At 35.7% G+C, this 18,586-nt stretch overlaps 1 protein-coding gene and 1 pseudogene across 1 annotated transcript; one reads left to right on the top strand and one right to left on the bottom strand.

Annotated features, from left to right (window-relative positions):
- Positions 1-10,930: 10,930 nt before the first annotated feature.
- LOC121741574 (F-box/LRR-repeat MAX2 homolog A) lies at positions 10,931-14,294 on the top strand. Its single transcript, XM_042134408.1, has one exon. The coding sequence runs from the start codon at positions 12,097-12,099 to the stop codon at positions 14,194-14,196; it is 2,100 nt and encodes a 699-aa protein (XP_041990342.1). The 5' UTR covers positions 10,931-12,096; the 3' UTR covers positions 14,197-14,294.
- A 76-nt stretch (positions 14,295-14,370) lies between these two features.
- Positions 14,371-18,586, bottom strand: LOC121741575 (annotated as a pseudogene).

Raw genomic sequence — 18,586 nt, 5'->3', positions numbered from 1 at the left:
GGTCTTTACACATTTGATTTTGATAATGTGGTGGTGAACCCAATTGGAGAATAGTGAAAAACTATAGATGTGTGTCAACGTAGTTTTTAATGATGTGTAGTTGGTTTATTGTTTTTTTTTCGGACGAAAATAATAGGAGTACCCATGTATCTCGAACGAAGTGAAAATGTATGATTTTTCTCTCGTTTTTAAACGTTTTCTCATGTATTTACACGAACCATGGTCGTCGTTCCACCTTAAACCTGCCTACGATCATCGGTCGCTCATCGATCCTTCTTCATCTCACCTTCGTACCGGGATTACCAGACATGCGTAAGTATGACAAATTTGGTATAAATTTGGCCGAATTCATACAACACTAGTCAAACTTGCTTAATAGTATGAATCACAAGTTAAAGTTTGGCATGTGAGGTATGAATTGGTTAGTGGTATGCATGAATTCAAAGCTGACAGTAACAACGACAATGCTAGCGGTAACAGGATAATGTCGAAGATGAAGATAAGTGAAGTAGGAAGATATAGTATTAGAACGAGGAAAAAAACATAACTAACTCAAAGGGCATTTTTAATCCAAAAATAAATAATCAACTATATATTGTGTTTTTTTATATTTTCTATTATGGTTGTGGCCCACAATTGTTTCAGTTTTACTATAACCTAGGAGTATTTACAAATTTACCATGGAGTACTTCTATGTTGGAAATCTGACTTATAAGAAGATGACGTGGAGTATTTGAAATAAAGAAATGACATGTAAGATGCAAACCATAGAGATCATTATTTATGATCTAGCTATTCTCTGTCTTTGACCCTTAATATACCAAAATCATGAGCGATCTAACTTTTTAGCATCGAAGTTAGAATAGAAACTAATTGTATGTTGTTGTTCCTGAAAAATTGATGAGAAGATGCAACTTTGTGCTTTGAATTTTGGTTGAGAAGTAGTATAATTATTTGAAATTTTAAGACTTAGAATGTACTACTATCACTGATAGATATGAATTGCTAGTAAAAGATAGTACTCCCCAAATTCTAGGATTAATATTGTATCTCCTTTTCATACAATTAAATACAATAAAATTTCAAAGATGAATTGAGAGACACAAACAACCAGCATCCTCGAGTAGTTGTGAAGTGGTGCTTGAGGAAATGTCAATACTCATGATCCCCATTCCCCACTGGCTTGTACGATAATTTCCCACTTGTCTGCCAATGTCAATAGCAATATATAACTATATGTGTATTAAAAACACATATACATGAAAATACCAAAATAAACCTACCAATATGAAAATATATGAACTTTACTAACTCCCACTACTATATTACACTTTTTTGTCATAAAATGAAAGACACAAAGAACAAATAAAACTAAGCACACATAAACAGGACATAATTGATCAAAATTAACAAGTTCAAGATGGGCACACTCTGAACAAAAGACAAAAATTAGAACAGAATAACAGGTAACAACAAAGTTGAAGAACCACAGCCCTCCGGTGGTGAGGGATACGAGTCCATAATGTCACATTTGCGTCACCCTTCAAGAAGAGGCTCGGTTCTTTAATTTTGTCCGGTCCTACTAATTTTAGGTAAGTCCTCATATTGCCCATGTGAAAATGGAAACTCCGAACACCACCCTTAATCCACACCCTTATAGCCTTCAAAAGATTAGTTTTTTTCGCAGCCTCCAAATTATTACACTTTAATCTAATTTTAACAAAAGCTCACGTTTAGTTAAAAACTAGTATTACACCCGTGCGTTGCACGACTTATTTTATTTCTCTCATTGTAATTTTAAGTTGGGAAAAAATTTAATTGAAACACATATACATTTATATAGTAAACAAACATGTTATGAAAAATATAAGCAATTAATGTGACAATATAAAAAAAATTGTCCATTACACAGACAAAATATATATAAAATCAAACATTAACAAAAGTTAACACAATTACAATTTAATATTTCATATTTTATACATTTTGTAAAACTTATTTGTAAACAACATTAACAGAAAAATCACAAGTGTCATCACCATCTTTGTTACAAACTAAAATCTTCAATCATTTACGGTCGAGAATTAAATTGTGTAATAACCTTGTCGGGGTCAATAATCACACCAATTATATCTACAAAAAGAATCTGAGTCGATAATAATAACAAATAATAATAAAAATAATAATTATGTAATTGCCAAAGCAGTAATTAAAAAACGTATAAGTGGTTTTTGAATGAATTTCCAACGTGATTAGATTATGAATGCCATTATTTTACAATTTCCAACTCATTGAATAGGTTATGTATATTACTGCCGTTAACTTATATTTCCATTAATTTTATAACTGCCAACTAAGTGAAATTATCAACTAATTATTTCTCCACACCAAAATGACGTGTTTGGTATTAAAGGTTATGTAACCGCACATGTGATTACAATTTTAAAACATGAAATTTATAAGTATTTAAATTTAAGTCCTAAACTCATAAATATTTCAAAAGAATGCAAAAATTCGCATTTTATATTTGTATACATATCAAAACATTAGTTATGTAACATGGTGTAACTTTAATAACAATAGACAAAAAAAGTGAAAAAACTCTCACGTTTATTGAAAGTAATAATGTTAATAAATAAAAGTAAATATTTATGAATAAATATTACAGTGTGTTTAAATAAATGAAAATTTTTAAACTTAATTATAGACTGTTTATTGTTCTTAATATAAATCTGTTTTTTTTTTTAAAAAAAAAAAACCAAAATTGGGGCGGTTTTGACCATGCGCGCTGACCTTATTTGTATTGTCACATTCAGAAATGGCGACCTTATCCTACAACCACGCATTTAATCAAGAAAACTACCGATCATCAGCTGAATTATATCTACTATAATAATAGCTGTAAAATTGTACATTGACGATGTTAAACGGTGTCGTCTATTAGTGAATAAAACGATGTCGTTTGGTTGAACAACATCAACAATACATTACATGTAGGAGACACGATCTTTTTGCCATTAATAATTGGAAATAAAACCAAACTACATGATTTTTCCATCTGATTTTTAAAACTACGTAATGAAACATAATATAATCAAATTTCATGATTTTTTTGCAATTTGCACTTTATCTTTTTAAGCGAGTATATTAGTAAAACTGAGGGTTAGGAATATAATTATCCATTGAAATATTTTGATTTTGGGCCACATATTGGTTCTGACCCAACTAAAATCACTCAAGCCCGAAAATAATATCTTAGGCCCGCATAAAGTAAAAACCCATGAACACTATTGGCCCAAACTTTTTTTTTCATAAAAGTCCATTCTCACTACTCTCCAACTCAATAAAGCCTTTAAGAATCATTTCCATTTCTTAAGCCCAAAGAGTATTACCTAATTGATAGCTAATATAACAAATTTTAATTGAATTCTAGAATTTTTCTTGAGACTTAAAACCTGATCGTAGAGATCATAAACTTTATAATCATTGTCGTTTTCTTATGTCAATTCCAAAAAAAATTGACACATTATATAAGTAATATAAATGTAAATTTTCCGAATGTTGGAGCCATGCGAAGAATAGTGAACCGGTGAAACTAATAAACTAAGACATTACAATAAAGTTAAATGACCATTCATATCACGAACTTTAGCTGAATTCTCAAATATTTCCAGAAGCTTAAAATCAGATCGTTCAAATTATGCATTTTACTGTTGTTGTTGATTTCCCGCTTGACGAGTCCGACCATGACATGTCCAAATTAGTTCCTATGTAGACATTATCTCAAGGACATATATATTTATATACAAATATATATAGGGAGAGAGAATGAGAGGATGATTGGTTGAAAATGTGGAGTGAAATGGGGTGAATGAGATGTTAGAGAAGAAGTGAGAGTAATCATTCGAAAACATTGACAAATCTGGTTGGGCCCTTTCATATCCAAAACCTAATCCTAAAAGAATCCTCACTGTTAGGATAAGGCTTCCAATGCTTTAGATAACTACAAATATGCATCAAAATACTTATTTCTTCCTCTCTCTCTCTCTAAATTAAAGAATTGGTCGATTCAGATATTTTCAAGATAAAATATAGTATATGTAGATATGTTATGTTCTTTTTAGGGAACTCTCAACTTTCATTTTCTTCTTTTCGAAATCCACAACTTTTATTTATTTATTTTTCTATTTCTTTTTGGTATATATAGTACAAATTGATGCTTCATTTTTTTTTCTATTTCTAAATAATGATCGAGTGAATTCGCTATATATAAACACGAGCAAATAATTAAAACATGTTAATGCTAATATCTAGAGTGATGATGATATATGATCATATTATGATTCTCCGTACACTTTTTGGAAAGAGTTAATATAGATGAAAAATGTGAATATATTTTATTACTTTAATTTTATAAAATACGTATTTTTTTAAAAATTTAAAACTATTGACAAATTACTACTCTATAAGAATAAACCAGTAGTTCATTTTTTGTCTGTAAACAACTTTGGTGGGATAGAATGAGAGAAAATAATTTAATAGTTATAGTCTATTTAGAATTGTCTGGAGAGTTAAGGTGCCTATGTGAATTTAAAAATAGGATTATTAATTTTTTATGAATAGAATTTTAATCAAGATGATTAATTTTAATTAGCTATAGCTTATTTTAAGTGTTGGGTGCATTCAATCCATTTGCGTGTTAGGATTCTTTTGTGATAATAAAAAAGCTAACATTTTTATTGAGAAAATTGCATATATAGGTATGGGAACCTTCATTTGTGATTTTATAACAAAAAAGTGAGGATCCAACTAAACCAAATACAGAATCCAAATTAAAGAATATTGGTAAGTTCAAGAATCTAATTAAGTATAATTCCTCTTATAGCATCGTTACGATACAAGCTTTAAAAGAAAATTAGAGTTAAAAAAGAGCGAATAGTTATTTCTCTATTCATTGTCGACATGATTTAATATTGTGACCATCATTGACACGACGATTAGCTAAGTAGAAAAATCTAATCATTATTTGATTGTGATTGGGTTTTAATTCATTGTCTTTATTGTGATTAGTGTTACTAAATAGCATTACCTTAAATTAATATGACATGCCTTAACAATTATAACATGGCTTCTACTCTCTCCTTATACAAGCAATATTTTTTGTATGCCCACAAAAATGATTCTGTTTTAATTTTTGGTAATGAGTATATGACCCTATCACTTTTTTCTCTCTATTTCTTCTATTTGTTTATCTTCAACTAATAATATGCTAATAAGTTTTTCTCCCTATTCCATTTTATCGATTTGACATTAAAACTCAAATTAACAATTATCAAAACTATTAGTAATGGACGAAGGTATAATTAGTTATTGCTTTGGTAATTGCATTGCATCCCGACCCATCTCGATTTCAAAACTTACAAAATGCTTTTAGTTTTATTTGGATTGACTATGTCACTATAAGTCCTAAAAAATGCTTTCATATCGACTCTACACAATATAAACATACTTTTTAAAATCTCGTACACGAATATGGACACAAAAATGCCACAATTTTACTATATGTTTAGTACATCACAATATGCATGACGCGTTGAAAAATAAATGTTTCGCGATACAAACTTTAACTAAGCGCGACCTTTTTTAATGTCTTACAAAACGTTCAATCCAAAACGTAACGAAATCAACTAATTAAGCCGGACCTATTCAACCATCTTATCTTATATGATTATGTAAAACATTGTACAAGATGAATTAAGTCTTTAACTGTATTTATATTTTTCTTTTGTCAAGTAGTAGTGGAGTATTCTAAGTTTTGTTTGGAATAAAACAACATTTTGAGCAAACTATTCAATCACTCAACTATCTTATCAAATACTAGTACTATTTCTTCCTTGTCATTTATCTGAGGAATGTATAGGAGTTGGCCGGGGTCTTTATTATTATCTCCGAGATTAAGTTTTTCATTTTTTTAAAAAAATGATTAATGTTTTTTTTGGTGGGAGAAAATGATCAATATTAGTTCCTCATTTATTTTCATGGTTACACCAAGAAATGTTGATTAAAGATAAAACATCTTATTAAATATAATCAACTTGATACACAATTTAACTAGCTAATTAAGTAAGAGCATCCACAATGGATGCCCTAGTGGGCGTCCTAGTGGTTGCCACATCAGCATGTCCTTTCTTTCTGCAATGGTTGCGCCCTAGTGTGAGCCATATCAATTATCCATTTTTCATTTAATTTTTAATGTTATTGTTTTTTTATATATTTTCACATATTATAAATAGAAAAATTAAATACTAAATTAAATGAAAAGCATGCATTACTTAATTTTAAATTTTTTATAAATTTTATATTTAATTTTAATCAAATTAAAAATAGCAAAATATAAATACACTATTATAGAACACAATAAATTTAAATAAAACACTTACATTAATCGAATAAAATGAGAAAAGTATAATAAATATCAAAATAAAAAAAAATATGTTGAGTTTGGGGGTTGAACACGCAATCTCTATAATTTTCCAAGATACATTTACCATTAGGCTAAATATAGATTGTGTATTAAAATCAAACAATTATTTACATAAAGCAACAAAAAACTCTCTTTTAAGTGTAAAACTAATTGTTCCACATTGAAATCACAAAGAAACTTGGAGTTGAAAACCTATCTATAAAACTACCATTTATCCCACATCGAAGTCACAATAAAAGTTGGAGTTGAAAACCTATCTATAAAAGGTTTACTCGAGCACAACAAAACTTGCTCATTTAGTGTGCATGATTATATTCTACAAATTATATTCTTTCACTAATTCATGGATCCGCCTTTTAGTATGGATCATTGTGAAATTATAGTTTTTTATTTCAAGTTAAAAAATGATTTTTTAATTTAGAAATTGATTTTTTAAATTTAAAAATCGATTTTTTAGATTTAAAAATCGATTTTTTATAATTTTTTTCCGAGATCTGGCTTGGGCGTCGCGTCGCAATGGATGCCCGATCTATCGGGCGTGAGATCGGGACGACTGATCTTTCGGTCGCGCGGCTCGGGCGCTTGCAGCGGATGCCCGAGGACGCCTGAGCCCGATCTTGGGTGATCGGGCGTGAGATCGGGCATCCACTGTAGATGCTCTAATAAATATATTCCTATCATACATTTGGATAATCATAAGTTGAGAATCACTGTCTTAGCTCTCTACAACGTGGTGGGCTCTTTGCACTGTCACTTTCTCACTTCACTTGGGCCAATTGCCCCTTCTCAAAGTACATTCAATGATAATTTAAGTTTGTGTTTAAAGAAATCTATGCATTTTAAAATATTTCAAAATGATTTTATTTTTTAATTTGAATTAAGTTAATAGTATTTCTTTTAGTAAATAACATTATTCGGTATTGAATATAACGTGTAAAAATGAAGGCCATTAGATATATTTTCTCAATACGTGTGAAAATAAAAGTGGATTATTTTGATAGAATAGAAGGAGGATATAACTTTTACTACTACTACTGCTTTGTAAGCAATTTGCACATTTCAATTAGTTTTCGTTGATGATAACCTTTTTGACTTGGTTAGTTGAAGATATTTATGGTTGGAAGGATAAAATCTACCTATTTAAAGAAAGCTACATTGCAAAATCCAGACATTTTCTTAAAATCTATGACGTCTTTTTGATAAAGAAAAAATGCTACATTTAGCGAGCTTCGAGTCCATACAAAGTAAAAGATCGAGAGAGAATGTGACAACCAAACTAGTAGACATATCCAAAAACAACCCTCACATATGATCCCCAGATGAACACGAGCAAGACAAAAAGAATGACAACCTCCATGATCACACAAACAATACACATTGGGCAAACCGGTTAAAGTCCGGCCACAACATCCGATGCTAAAATCAATGACATTTGAGTTGAGACGAGATCATAGATGCCTATTCTAAAGTAGTTATGTCACATACACGACACATGTAGATGACATTAACTATATTCGACAGTGAAAATTATAATACTACTTATTAATTAAAGTTGGTTTAGTAACTGATTCACCCATTCTCAGTTGTTCGTACGGATCACTTGACAGCGAACCAACTCCAAAATAATATTTGGCTTTTATAAAAAAAAGAGTATAAATAAAAGAAAGTTAAGTTAAAGTGGTGAAAAACTCAAAATTAAAATTATATATCATCCAACTATGAACTATCACATCTATTATTGTTCTTAAAATATAAACGGCTATATAAAGTACAAGAAACCTACTCCCATTACTTCAATGCGGCCATAAAACAGAGCCATAAGTTTGGGAGGTTCGCCCAACTATAAAATTTAATGCTATTCATTATCGAGTTTCCTACTTTTTTTCTCAATTTTATTGATTTCTTCATTAATAAAATATTGGAGGAATTTCATTGAAATGTATTTTTAGGGTTTCAATTGACGGGATGTGATCCCCTGCTGTGCAAAATGTCACAACAGGGAATGATGTGGTGAATCAAACCGTTCATTTGTAAAATGAAAAAAAATAATACTAGTATATGAAATTAATCTATGGTGTAGATCACCACAGCATCCCCTACTGTGGCATTTTACATAGCAGGGGATCCCTGCCCTTCAATTGACCACTTCCTTTGTTGCTGAATGGATCCGACTTAACCTCTAAATATTCCAAAAAATTGTTTGTGTTGATGAATGACAATCAAATTGTTTGATGTGATGATATAAATTATTTAAAAATGGAAACTAGTTAATTACTATTAAAATACGTCGAAGAATTATCTATAAAAAATGTAGCGTGTCATATATACAAGTTTTTGATTTAATAGATTAGACAAGTTTGAGTCTTATGAATATTGATTGAGTGAATAACTATGGTTCAGTATTTAAATGGGACAATGTCATTGATGATTACTCTTAACTTATAAGTCTTGATATACCAGTGACAAAAGTAATTTTATTAATTTCAGATCAATTATTAAACAACCATATCATCGAATCCTAAATAAATCTATCTTGAATTCTTGATAGTTAAAACTCATATTTGAAATTTAAGGTACAACAGATGATATCATACTAACCTATGTGGTCACACTAAGCCATTATGAACTGAGATATAATAATAATAATAATAATAATAATAAATTGTTGGTGAATAATAACTACATATGGAACGAATTATTTATTACTATCCTATGTACTAGTAAACTTTTCTTCTTCCAGTGAAACAGTATCACGTTCCAAATTTAAAAGCTCTATAAATTCCAACCTCCAAATTTCAATACGTCTGTCCACATGCATCATGTCACGTGGGCTAGATCGTATCCAGACAAATCTTATCAAAGAAAAATAAAAAATTGAATTCTACACTTTCAAAGTATTCTTAATTACCTTTTGTCGAAAACTTTTATTACTATTGTATTTTTGTTGAAATACAATTAGTCCAAAATTTTGCATTTATTATTTCCATTAACAATTAGAAATCTCATTTTTCCATTTGATAATATCAATTTACTTTTGCTATAAATCATAAATATACATCATATTTCTCTACTCATTTCACTCACATTTTACTATAAAATAAATAGGAATACGTAAAAATGGAATATATTTTATTATCTTTTTCCACTTACTTCTCTTTATATTTCTAAATAACCATAACGGACTCCATCGAGACTAGACATGCCAAGGTTTTCGGTTCCGGCGGTTAACCGCGGAACCGTAACAGCCGGTTCCGAACCGGAACCGTGACATTTTTTACAAACCGGAACCGCCATATTTGGAACCGCGGGCCGGTTCCGTTCAAGATTTTACGAACCGAAACTATCACCGAACCGCCGGTTAATCGGCGGTTTCACGGTTCCGGCGAGGTATTCAAGGCGTTAGCCGTTGGCAGCCAAGAAGCAGCTTTTTCAGACGGTTTTTTGTCCGGAATCGGCGGTTAACCGTGAAACCGGCGGTTTCCCGATTCCGATGCGTAACACAAGGCTGACACGTTGCAGCGCCGATTGGATGTTTCATACAGGTAAGCAAGGTAAAAGAACTACGTGGGCTTTGATTTCTCAATAAGATTGTGGATACGTAGGCAACTCAACTTAAATTTGAAAAGTTAAACTTTGAAAGTTTAAGTTAAGTTCAAGCCCTTTTCAATTTTTTCCTTCCACCCTCCCATTTCATGTTTTTTTTATTTATGTTCTGACGACACTTGTAAATTATATCACATTGTTGTATATGTATTGTAAATTGTAATGTATCGTTATCCGTTACAACTCAAATTCTAGTAAAATTGATATGATTTTCATCTTATTCCTCTTATTTCAATTTAAATTATCCATTGTGTTGTTCCAATTTATTGTATAAGTCCAAAATTCCAAATTACATAGCAAAAAGAAAAACAGCCAAACCGAACCGGAACCGCGAGGAACCGTCCGAAAACCGGCGGTTCAGAACCGGAACCGGAACCGGAACCGCCGATTTTTGAACCGAAACCGGAACCGTGAAATAGCCTCACGGTTCGGTTCCGGTTCCACATTTCTCGAAATCGGAACCGCCGGTTTACGAACCGTGGGCATGTCTAATCGAGACTGCTGATCGCAAACAGATGAGTGTTTGACATAGAGCAAAACAAGAGAGTTATTGATCAAAATTATGAATTAATTAGAGTGCAAGATTCTCCATCATATACACACAACTATGCTTTTATACGGTATACAATATATACAAATTGACTTTTAATAGTTATAACTAAAACACTCCTATCCAAAAGTGGTACTCTCTCCGTTCCTTCGTAGTTGAGTCATTTTTCTATTTCGGAAAGTTTCTTCATAGTTGAGTCATTTCCATATATGGTAATTTTTTTCTTTTTCGTACTTTACTCTCTCTTACTTTATTATATCTACTTTATTCTCTCTGTTTTTCCTTTCTCTTACTTTTTTAATCTATTTATTTAACACACCCAACATTCTTTTCTAAAACTCCGTGGCGAAAAGTTTCGCCTCAACTATGTAGAAACAGAATGAGTATTATAATTGTATTCTTCTAAAATAATCAATTGCAATTCAGTTATTTCAACTTCCACATTACAAATTTTTTGTAATAACTTCAACTCTCGACTTATTATACGATTAAGAAACGTCTTACCAACTAAACTATCATGAACAACCCGAACCCCAAAATAGAAAGGACTTATAAAGGGTAGAGTTATGGCCTCCTAATTTATAAACAGTTTACATTAAATAGTTGACACTCACAAACTACTACCGACCCGAAAACATTTTTTCCATTTTGGTTTGTCCAGTCTACTTGAGGTGTTTTTCTTTATGAGATTAGATAATATTCCTTACTAATAATATTCTAATTATTTTTTATTTTTATCTCTATTTTCATTTATTACTATATCAATTTTATATAAAAAAGTATCATCTCTAAAATCTATATTTCTAATTATGGTTTAATGCGAATTACTATAGTACTATTTATTTAAAGTATCCACTATGGCATGGACGCGGCTATAGCCGCGTCCACGGGCGGGCGACAGGCGGGCTATAGTGGGAAGATTGTCCGCCCCGGGAGTGGACGCGGCGGGCGTGGCGATGGGGGGCGGACGGGCGATCGCTGGGTGCGGGGCGAGGACGCGACGGGGGGCATAGCCACGCCTATAGGCGCGGCGACCATAGTGGCGGAAACCGCCGCGGCGCATGCGGCGAATTTTAAATATTTTTTATATATATAAATGAAAATTGATTATAAAATTTGGGGGCTATTGGAGGTGTCCACTATAGTGGCGGAAATAGAATTTTGGGGCTATGGACAACAAAATTAGGGCTATAGACAAAAACTGGAACGGGACTATTGGGCGTGTCCGCCTTCCAGTGACACCCTTAGTTCCACAGCCCCTATAACCTACACTCGTCTCCGAAAGACTTTTTAATAATATTTGCTGAAAAAATCTTGCGAAAAAAGAATAAGAAAAGAAATGACAGAAGATAAATGGAGTATACTACAAAAAGAAAAGAGTGTTAGAAAATTAGCACACTCACCAATCGACAAAAAAATCTCGCCGAAACACCCCAGATTTTGATTTCCACCTCCCCGCATGGCCATGGCCGCCGCCGCCGGGACCACCATCAGCGACCTCCCCGACGTCATCCTCTCCAACATAATCGCCGCCGTCTCCGACGTCCGTAGCCGCAACTCCGCCGCCCTCGCCTGCCGCAAGTGGTGCCTCCTTGAGCGCGCCACACGCGCCGCCGTCAGCCTCCGCGGCAACCTCCGCGACCTCTTCATGGTCCCCAACTGCTTCCCCTCCGTCTCCGCCCTCGACCTCTCCCTCCTCTCCCCCTGGGGCCACCCCCTCAGCTCCGCCTCCGACCCCGCCCTCATCGCCCACGTCCTCCGCCACGCCTTCCCCTCTCTCTCCTCCCTCACCTTCTACGCCAGGAACCTCTCCTCTATCCAGCTGGTCGCCTCGCAGTGGCGGAGCGCTGAGCACGTCAAGCTCGTGCGCTGGCACCAGCGCCCCCAGGTCGCCGCCGCCGGCGACGAGCTCAAGATGCTCTTCTTCGAGTGCGGTCGCCTCAAATCGTTAGATCTCTCCTCCTTCTACTGCTGGACCGATGACGTTCCGCCGGCGCTCGAGGCTTACCCTTCCTTGGCTTCAAATCTCATCCGATTGGATATCCTGAATCCTTCGTTTTCCGAGGGATTCAAATCGGATGAGATCAAGGCCATCACCAAATCCTGCCCCAATCTGATTGAATTCAAAGCTGCCTGCAGATTTGATCCGAGGTATATCGGCTTCGTCGGAGATGAAGCCCTAGTTTCTGTATCGGTGAATTGCCCCAAATTGGGGGTTCTTCATTTGGCCGATACGTCCGCCCTATTGAACGCCCGCGGCGACGGATTCACGGCGGAGGATGCGAGTATCAACGTAGCCACCTTGATCGAGGCCTTCTCCGGTCTGCCATTGCTGGAGGAATTGGTGCTGGATATCTGCAACAATGTCCGAGACAGTGGTGCAGCGTTTGAAGTTCTCAATTCAAGATGCCCTAAATTGAGAAAACTCAAGTTAGGGTTTTTCCATGGGATCTCGATGCCTATAGAGTCGAAATTGAACGGAGTGGCGCTTTGCCAAGGGCTGAAATCGCTGTCGATTCGGAACGTTGGGGATTTGGATGATATGGGTTTGATCGGGATAGGTAGAGGTTGTTGCAAATTGGCTGAGTTTAAAATCCATGGCTGCAGCAAGATCACAATGAGAGGGATGAGGACTCTGGCTTCCTTGCTTCGGAAAACACTCGTTGATGTTGGAGTCTCCTGCTGCAGCAACCTCCCCGCCCGCCAGTGCTTGAAGGCGTTGGAGCCGATACAAGATAGGATCGAACGCCTTCACATCGATTGTATTTGGGACTCTGGACAGGAGCTTGAAGATGATTCAGATGGAGTTGGTTTTGATCTTAACTGCTTGGATCAAGATAATGGTTTTGATGATGATGATGATGGAATGAGTAAAGCGAGGAAGAGATGCAAGTATTCATACGATTTGAATATGGAATTGGATGTTAACAGCAACGGCTATGGAAATAGTGTGAGGACATGGGATAAGTTGGAGTACCTTTCACTGTGGATTGCAGTGGGGCAGCTCTTGACACCTCTGGTGGAGGCAGGGCTCGACCACTGCCCGAATCTCGAGGAGATTCGGATCAAGGTGGAGGGCGATTGCCGCGAGATGTCGAGGCCGAGGGAGCGCGAGTTCGGGCTGAGCATGCTTGTCAACTATCCCAAGCTGTGGAAGATGAATTTGGACTGCAGCGACACCATTGGGTACGCCCACACGGCGCCTTCCGGGCAGATGGATTTGAGCCTGTGGGAGCGGTTCTACCTGATCGGGGTCGGCCACCTGAACCTGACGGAGCTAGACTACTGGCCGCCGCAGGACCGGGATGTGAACCAGAGGAGCCTCTCCCTTCCGGCGGCAGGACTGCTGCAGGAATGTTTTGGGCTTAGGAAGCTTTTCATACATGGGACTGCACATGAACATTTCATGATGTTCCTGCTGAGGATCACAGAGTTGAGAGATGTTCAGCTGAGAGAAGACTATTACCCGGCGCCAGAGAATGATATGAGCACGGAGATGAGAGCGGATTCCTGCAGTCGCTTTGAGGCTGCTCTTAATCGGCGGCGGATTTCGGATTGACTGTTGTGGGATGATGTATTTTTCTTTTTTAACATCACTTGTACAACAGATTTTACCATTTTGAATAACATGGTGGGAAGAGACTACTGTTTCATTAATTGGGAAAATTGCATGCTATTTATTTGCTCTTGATTACTTGGATGGAAAACTCAAAACAAATCTTACAGTGTGCCGGAATGGATGGTGGAAATTCAAGATTCTGTGCAGGGGAATGGCTATTTGTGTTATCAAGGTTGTGACTCGCAGTCGAGCAGCCGAGCCAGTATTTCCTCGCAACTCGGTCGAGCATGGGGTTCAGCCCAGCAATCTGCAACCACAGTATTTAAATGGTCAGAATCGACAAATATACACAGGCGTTGCAAACCATAAGCACTAAGATGCACTTCACTTAAAACATTCATGGTTTAACTTGTTTTTATTTCATACTGATTTGCCTCAAGTGAAATATTATATTTCAGCATATGATATTTGCAATGTTGTTTACTGTGTTAAATGGTGATAAAATAAAGTAAAAATTGAGATGGATTTCATTTTTAGAAATATGTCAATTTGAGTAGGACGAGATGATATAAATTTAATTGTGTACTTTACGAGGTGTTTATTCGCTTTTTGACATACGCGCACAAAGTGCATTCACTATGTTCGTATTCTACTGCAAACCATGGCACACAGAGTATAGTGCGCAGAGCACTTGTGTTGCCATTTGCCAATGCTCTCAGATCTTCAACGTGACTCATACCTGCAATTAACCTGCCCACCAGCCCTTGGGGCATCTCCAATCGCAAACCCTCGTTTGCAACTGCGTGGACAACCTAAACATGCTCAGAATGTTGGGGGGATGCGATTAATAATATATCTAAAGCTGAATTGATGAAAATGAAAGAGGTGAAAAGGAGTTGTGGCTGTGGCATACCCGCTCAGGTGGCATTCCATCCCATGGCCGATGCAGAGTGTAGAGCTCCCATATGATTACACTGAGGCTGAAAATGTCACATTTCTCCGTGAATGGCTCGTTGCGAATTACCTCAGGAGCCATCCATTCCAGTGTCCCACCTGATGACGACTTGATGGGCGCATCTGTCATGATTCTAGAAAGGCCAAAGTCGCAGATCTTAACCGTCCAATGCTTGCTAACGAGACAATTAGCACTTTTAAGATCGTGATGGATTATCTTCATTCGATGTATGCACATCAACCCTCTGGTTGCCAAAGCAGGAGAAAATTGATTCAGTACTTCTTCAGTCATCAAATTCTGAACGTGATTATTTCAGAAGTAACAGAAGTAGCCAACATTTTTTTTATAGAGACATGGAAGGGTGTTTCGACTGACCTGCATATGTCGCGTAGCATCTTGATTCTCCTCCGCCAGCTGAGTTTATTCTTCTGGCCACTTAAGTGAATCAAATAGTAAAGAGATCCCATTTCCATGTACTCGGTGATCAGTGACAACCGTGGAGGCTTCATGCAAGCACCAAGAAACAAAATGACTGCAGGAACATCATAAGTTCAAACTGCATGAGTTTGATGTCAAGATTCACACAGGAAGGCAAAGATACGAGAACACAGATTACAATTTTCATTTGTAAGAATTTGAGGAGTTAGGATAACCTTAAAATTCTTTTTAATGTAACTAGACATCCCCAAAAATTATTATAAATTTGCTCCAAACGTCAAAGTAGAACAAGTTCGAGGGCTTGCTTGAGAAGAAGTACCATTTGGGTGGCGAAGGCGACTGGAATAAGAAAAGCCAGATAAAAAAATTCCGGGTTAGAATGATATCTCAGAAAAACTTGATGAAGAGTCAAAACCATAGATCACACCTGAGGATGGATATTTCATTACAAAAATCCTCCATGTTTTCAGCAGCTGAGATCCTGCTCCAGAAACACTTTTATGGCAACCTCCGTTCCGTTCCAAACACCGCGAAAAACTTCACCAAAGAACCCTGGAAATGGGACCTTCATTTTATCAAAGAACTAAATGAATTGTACGTGAAACATCAAGCACTAACTACAAAAAAATAAACAAGAGTAAATTTCACTAGCAGATCTAACATGAGATAATACAAGTTCAGGACCAAGACTACTTGCTTGTTCATCTTCTTTCATGAAATTCAGGGCACTGAATACTTAATCATAAAATAATGTTGCAGTTACCTATATTATTATTGGCAAACCAGTTAACCAAATTTCCTTATCTCCTATTTCCATGTTTCGATGTCTACCTTTATGACAAGAAAAAAATTAATTGCTAAATGCATTCAGTTCCGTGCATGATGCAGAGTTTTTGGCCTCCCAACTTCTTTCTTGTGAATGATTTTGATATGGTTCTTACCAATTCCAATGCGAGTGCCAACAGTCAATTCTGAGAAATCAATATTCCATTCTTCAAATGGTACCAAAGGCTTATTGTGGAAGATTGGTAGGCCCAGAGCTCTGTTCCATGTTGAAACCATTTCTTTAGTCACCCCATGAATCCCACTTCCTTGAGGTCTCTGGCTCGCATGCTCGTAAGAAAACGGGGATCATGCTTGCTGAGAGCTATGCTGACTCTGTGGAGGATATAGGAAAGACAATTCATCAGAAGCTTTGTAAAGGTCGTCACGTTGAATGCCAGTTACCAAATCATCATATTATTAATGAAGTTAAGCTCTTGGAACATGATTTATTGAGTAAATGAAGAGAAGACAAATAAAATAATGGAATGGAACGAGAACAGGCTTTCCAGTTACATCAAATGTAGAACAGATGACATTTTGCCAACCAAAGGCATAGGCAACCATCAGCATGAAGATATGAATTAGATTTGACTGATTCTCCTTAGAATTAGAGTTTTAACATATTAAAGATCAAGAAATCCTCTTCAAATGCTCACAAGGTAACTCAAAATGGGGAAAATTGCATAGAAATAGAAGGTTCAGTTAGAAATGGAGAGAGCAGCTTATAAGTTAAATTGACTGATTTAATGAAGCTCACGCTATATTTACAATATAATTGGTCTGGAAATATGAGAAATATGTGGAATCAACTAGTGGTGCAACAGTATGGGTGGAATGACAGCAAAGTGAGTACATCTTAAAGAAGCACTTCTGATCAATAAAGTAAAATAACACTATAGCAGCTTAAAGTATACATCCTCTTTTGTTTGACCTGTGCTGTGCTTTGCATTTGAGCCCAATGAATCAGATAACCTCTCTTCATGTTCTTGTAGAGGGCGATTCTGCTTCATAGATTCATTCATTGCTCAGACAGCCCTAGTACAGTAAAGAATATGTGATGTAAAAAACAGAAAAAAAGTCACTTTTTCTACCAAGCCAGAGCTGCAAATGGGGACATTATACAATTGAAATATAGAATATAATGACAGACAAGATTCCATAAATACAACAAATGATCATACGACTTACTCTGGTAGTGTTACCATCTTGTTGACCATAAGGAGATAAAAAGAGTTCTCAATTTTTTAGCATTCAGAAAGCCAAGCAAATGAAGCATCCGTGCATTTGTAAACGCAGAGTAAAGCAGAAACCAATACAGAGCACAAAATTGTAAATTTGGTTCAATTGAATTATACTACTAATCTTGAATTCTTGATATGGTTTAATCTGAAGTAATGCCATGGTTATCAAGAACAACATGGAATATGCAATATCATCTCAGTACTCTTATTACTTCTTTTATGTACTCATCGGTTGCACAGTTCCAAAAGGCAACAGACCTACTGCTGCATCAACCAATGGATGGCCATATATAACCTGACAATTTGATCAAAGTCGAGCATTCAGAACTTTTATGAAAGTATTTAACAAGTAAAAACACATAACAACTTGTAATTCAAGCACTGCCATTAACCAAATACGGTAGCATCAGCAGCTGCACCATTAATTACCGCCAAATTTTCCAAACCGTACACCTACGAACCACTCGTATCTAAATTAACAACGCAACAGCTACTAAAATCAAGTTTACAGATCTAAATCAACATCAACATCAACTTATTAGTCACCAGTTCGATCGCATAAACGGGGACTACGATCACTTCAGCTCGTGCAAATTAACACAACCAGCTCAAAAATTAGGAAATTATATTATTATTTGGTATTACTAGTCTTCATAACAGAAAATAAAATTCGATCAAAACTAAAACAAATTAAAAAAAAAACAATGGTGTGATTGAAAACTAACCGCCAGCGGAGAAAATTCAACTACATTTAAAATACAGCAACCGGAAAAGAATAAGATGCTTCATCTGCTGAATTCGACGAAATTTTTTCAATGCAATCCGTTTGAATTATGCAGTTGCGAGAATAAAAATAAAGAGAGCATAGATGTAAATGAGGTAACAGCTGAAATTTATTCACAGAGCAGAGAGGGGCGGGGGTTTTATTCAT

This window comes from Salvia splendens, chromosome 7, assembly GCF_004379255.2.
Source record: "Salvia splendens isolate huo1 chromosome 7, SspV2, whole genome shotgun sequence".
NCBI lineage: Eukaryota > Viridiplantae > Streptophyta > Magnoliopsida > Lamiales > Lamiaceae > Salvia > Salvia splendens.
Note: the sequence above shows the minus strand (reverse complement) of the source record. Positions and strands in the feature narration are given on the sequence as shown.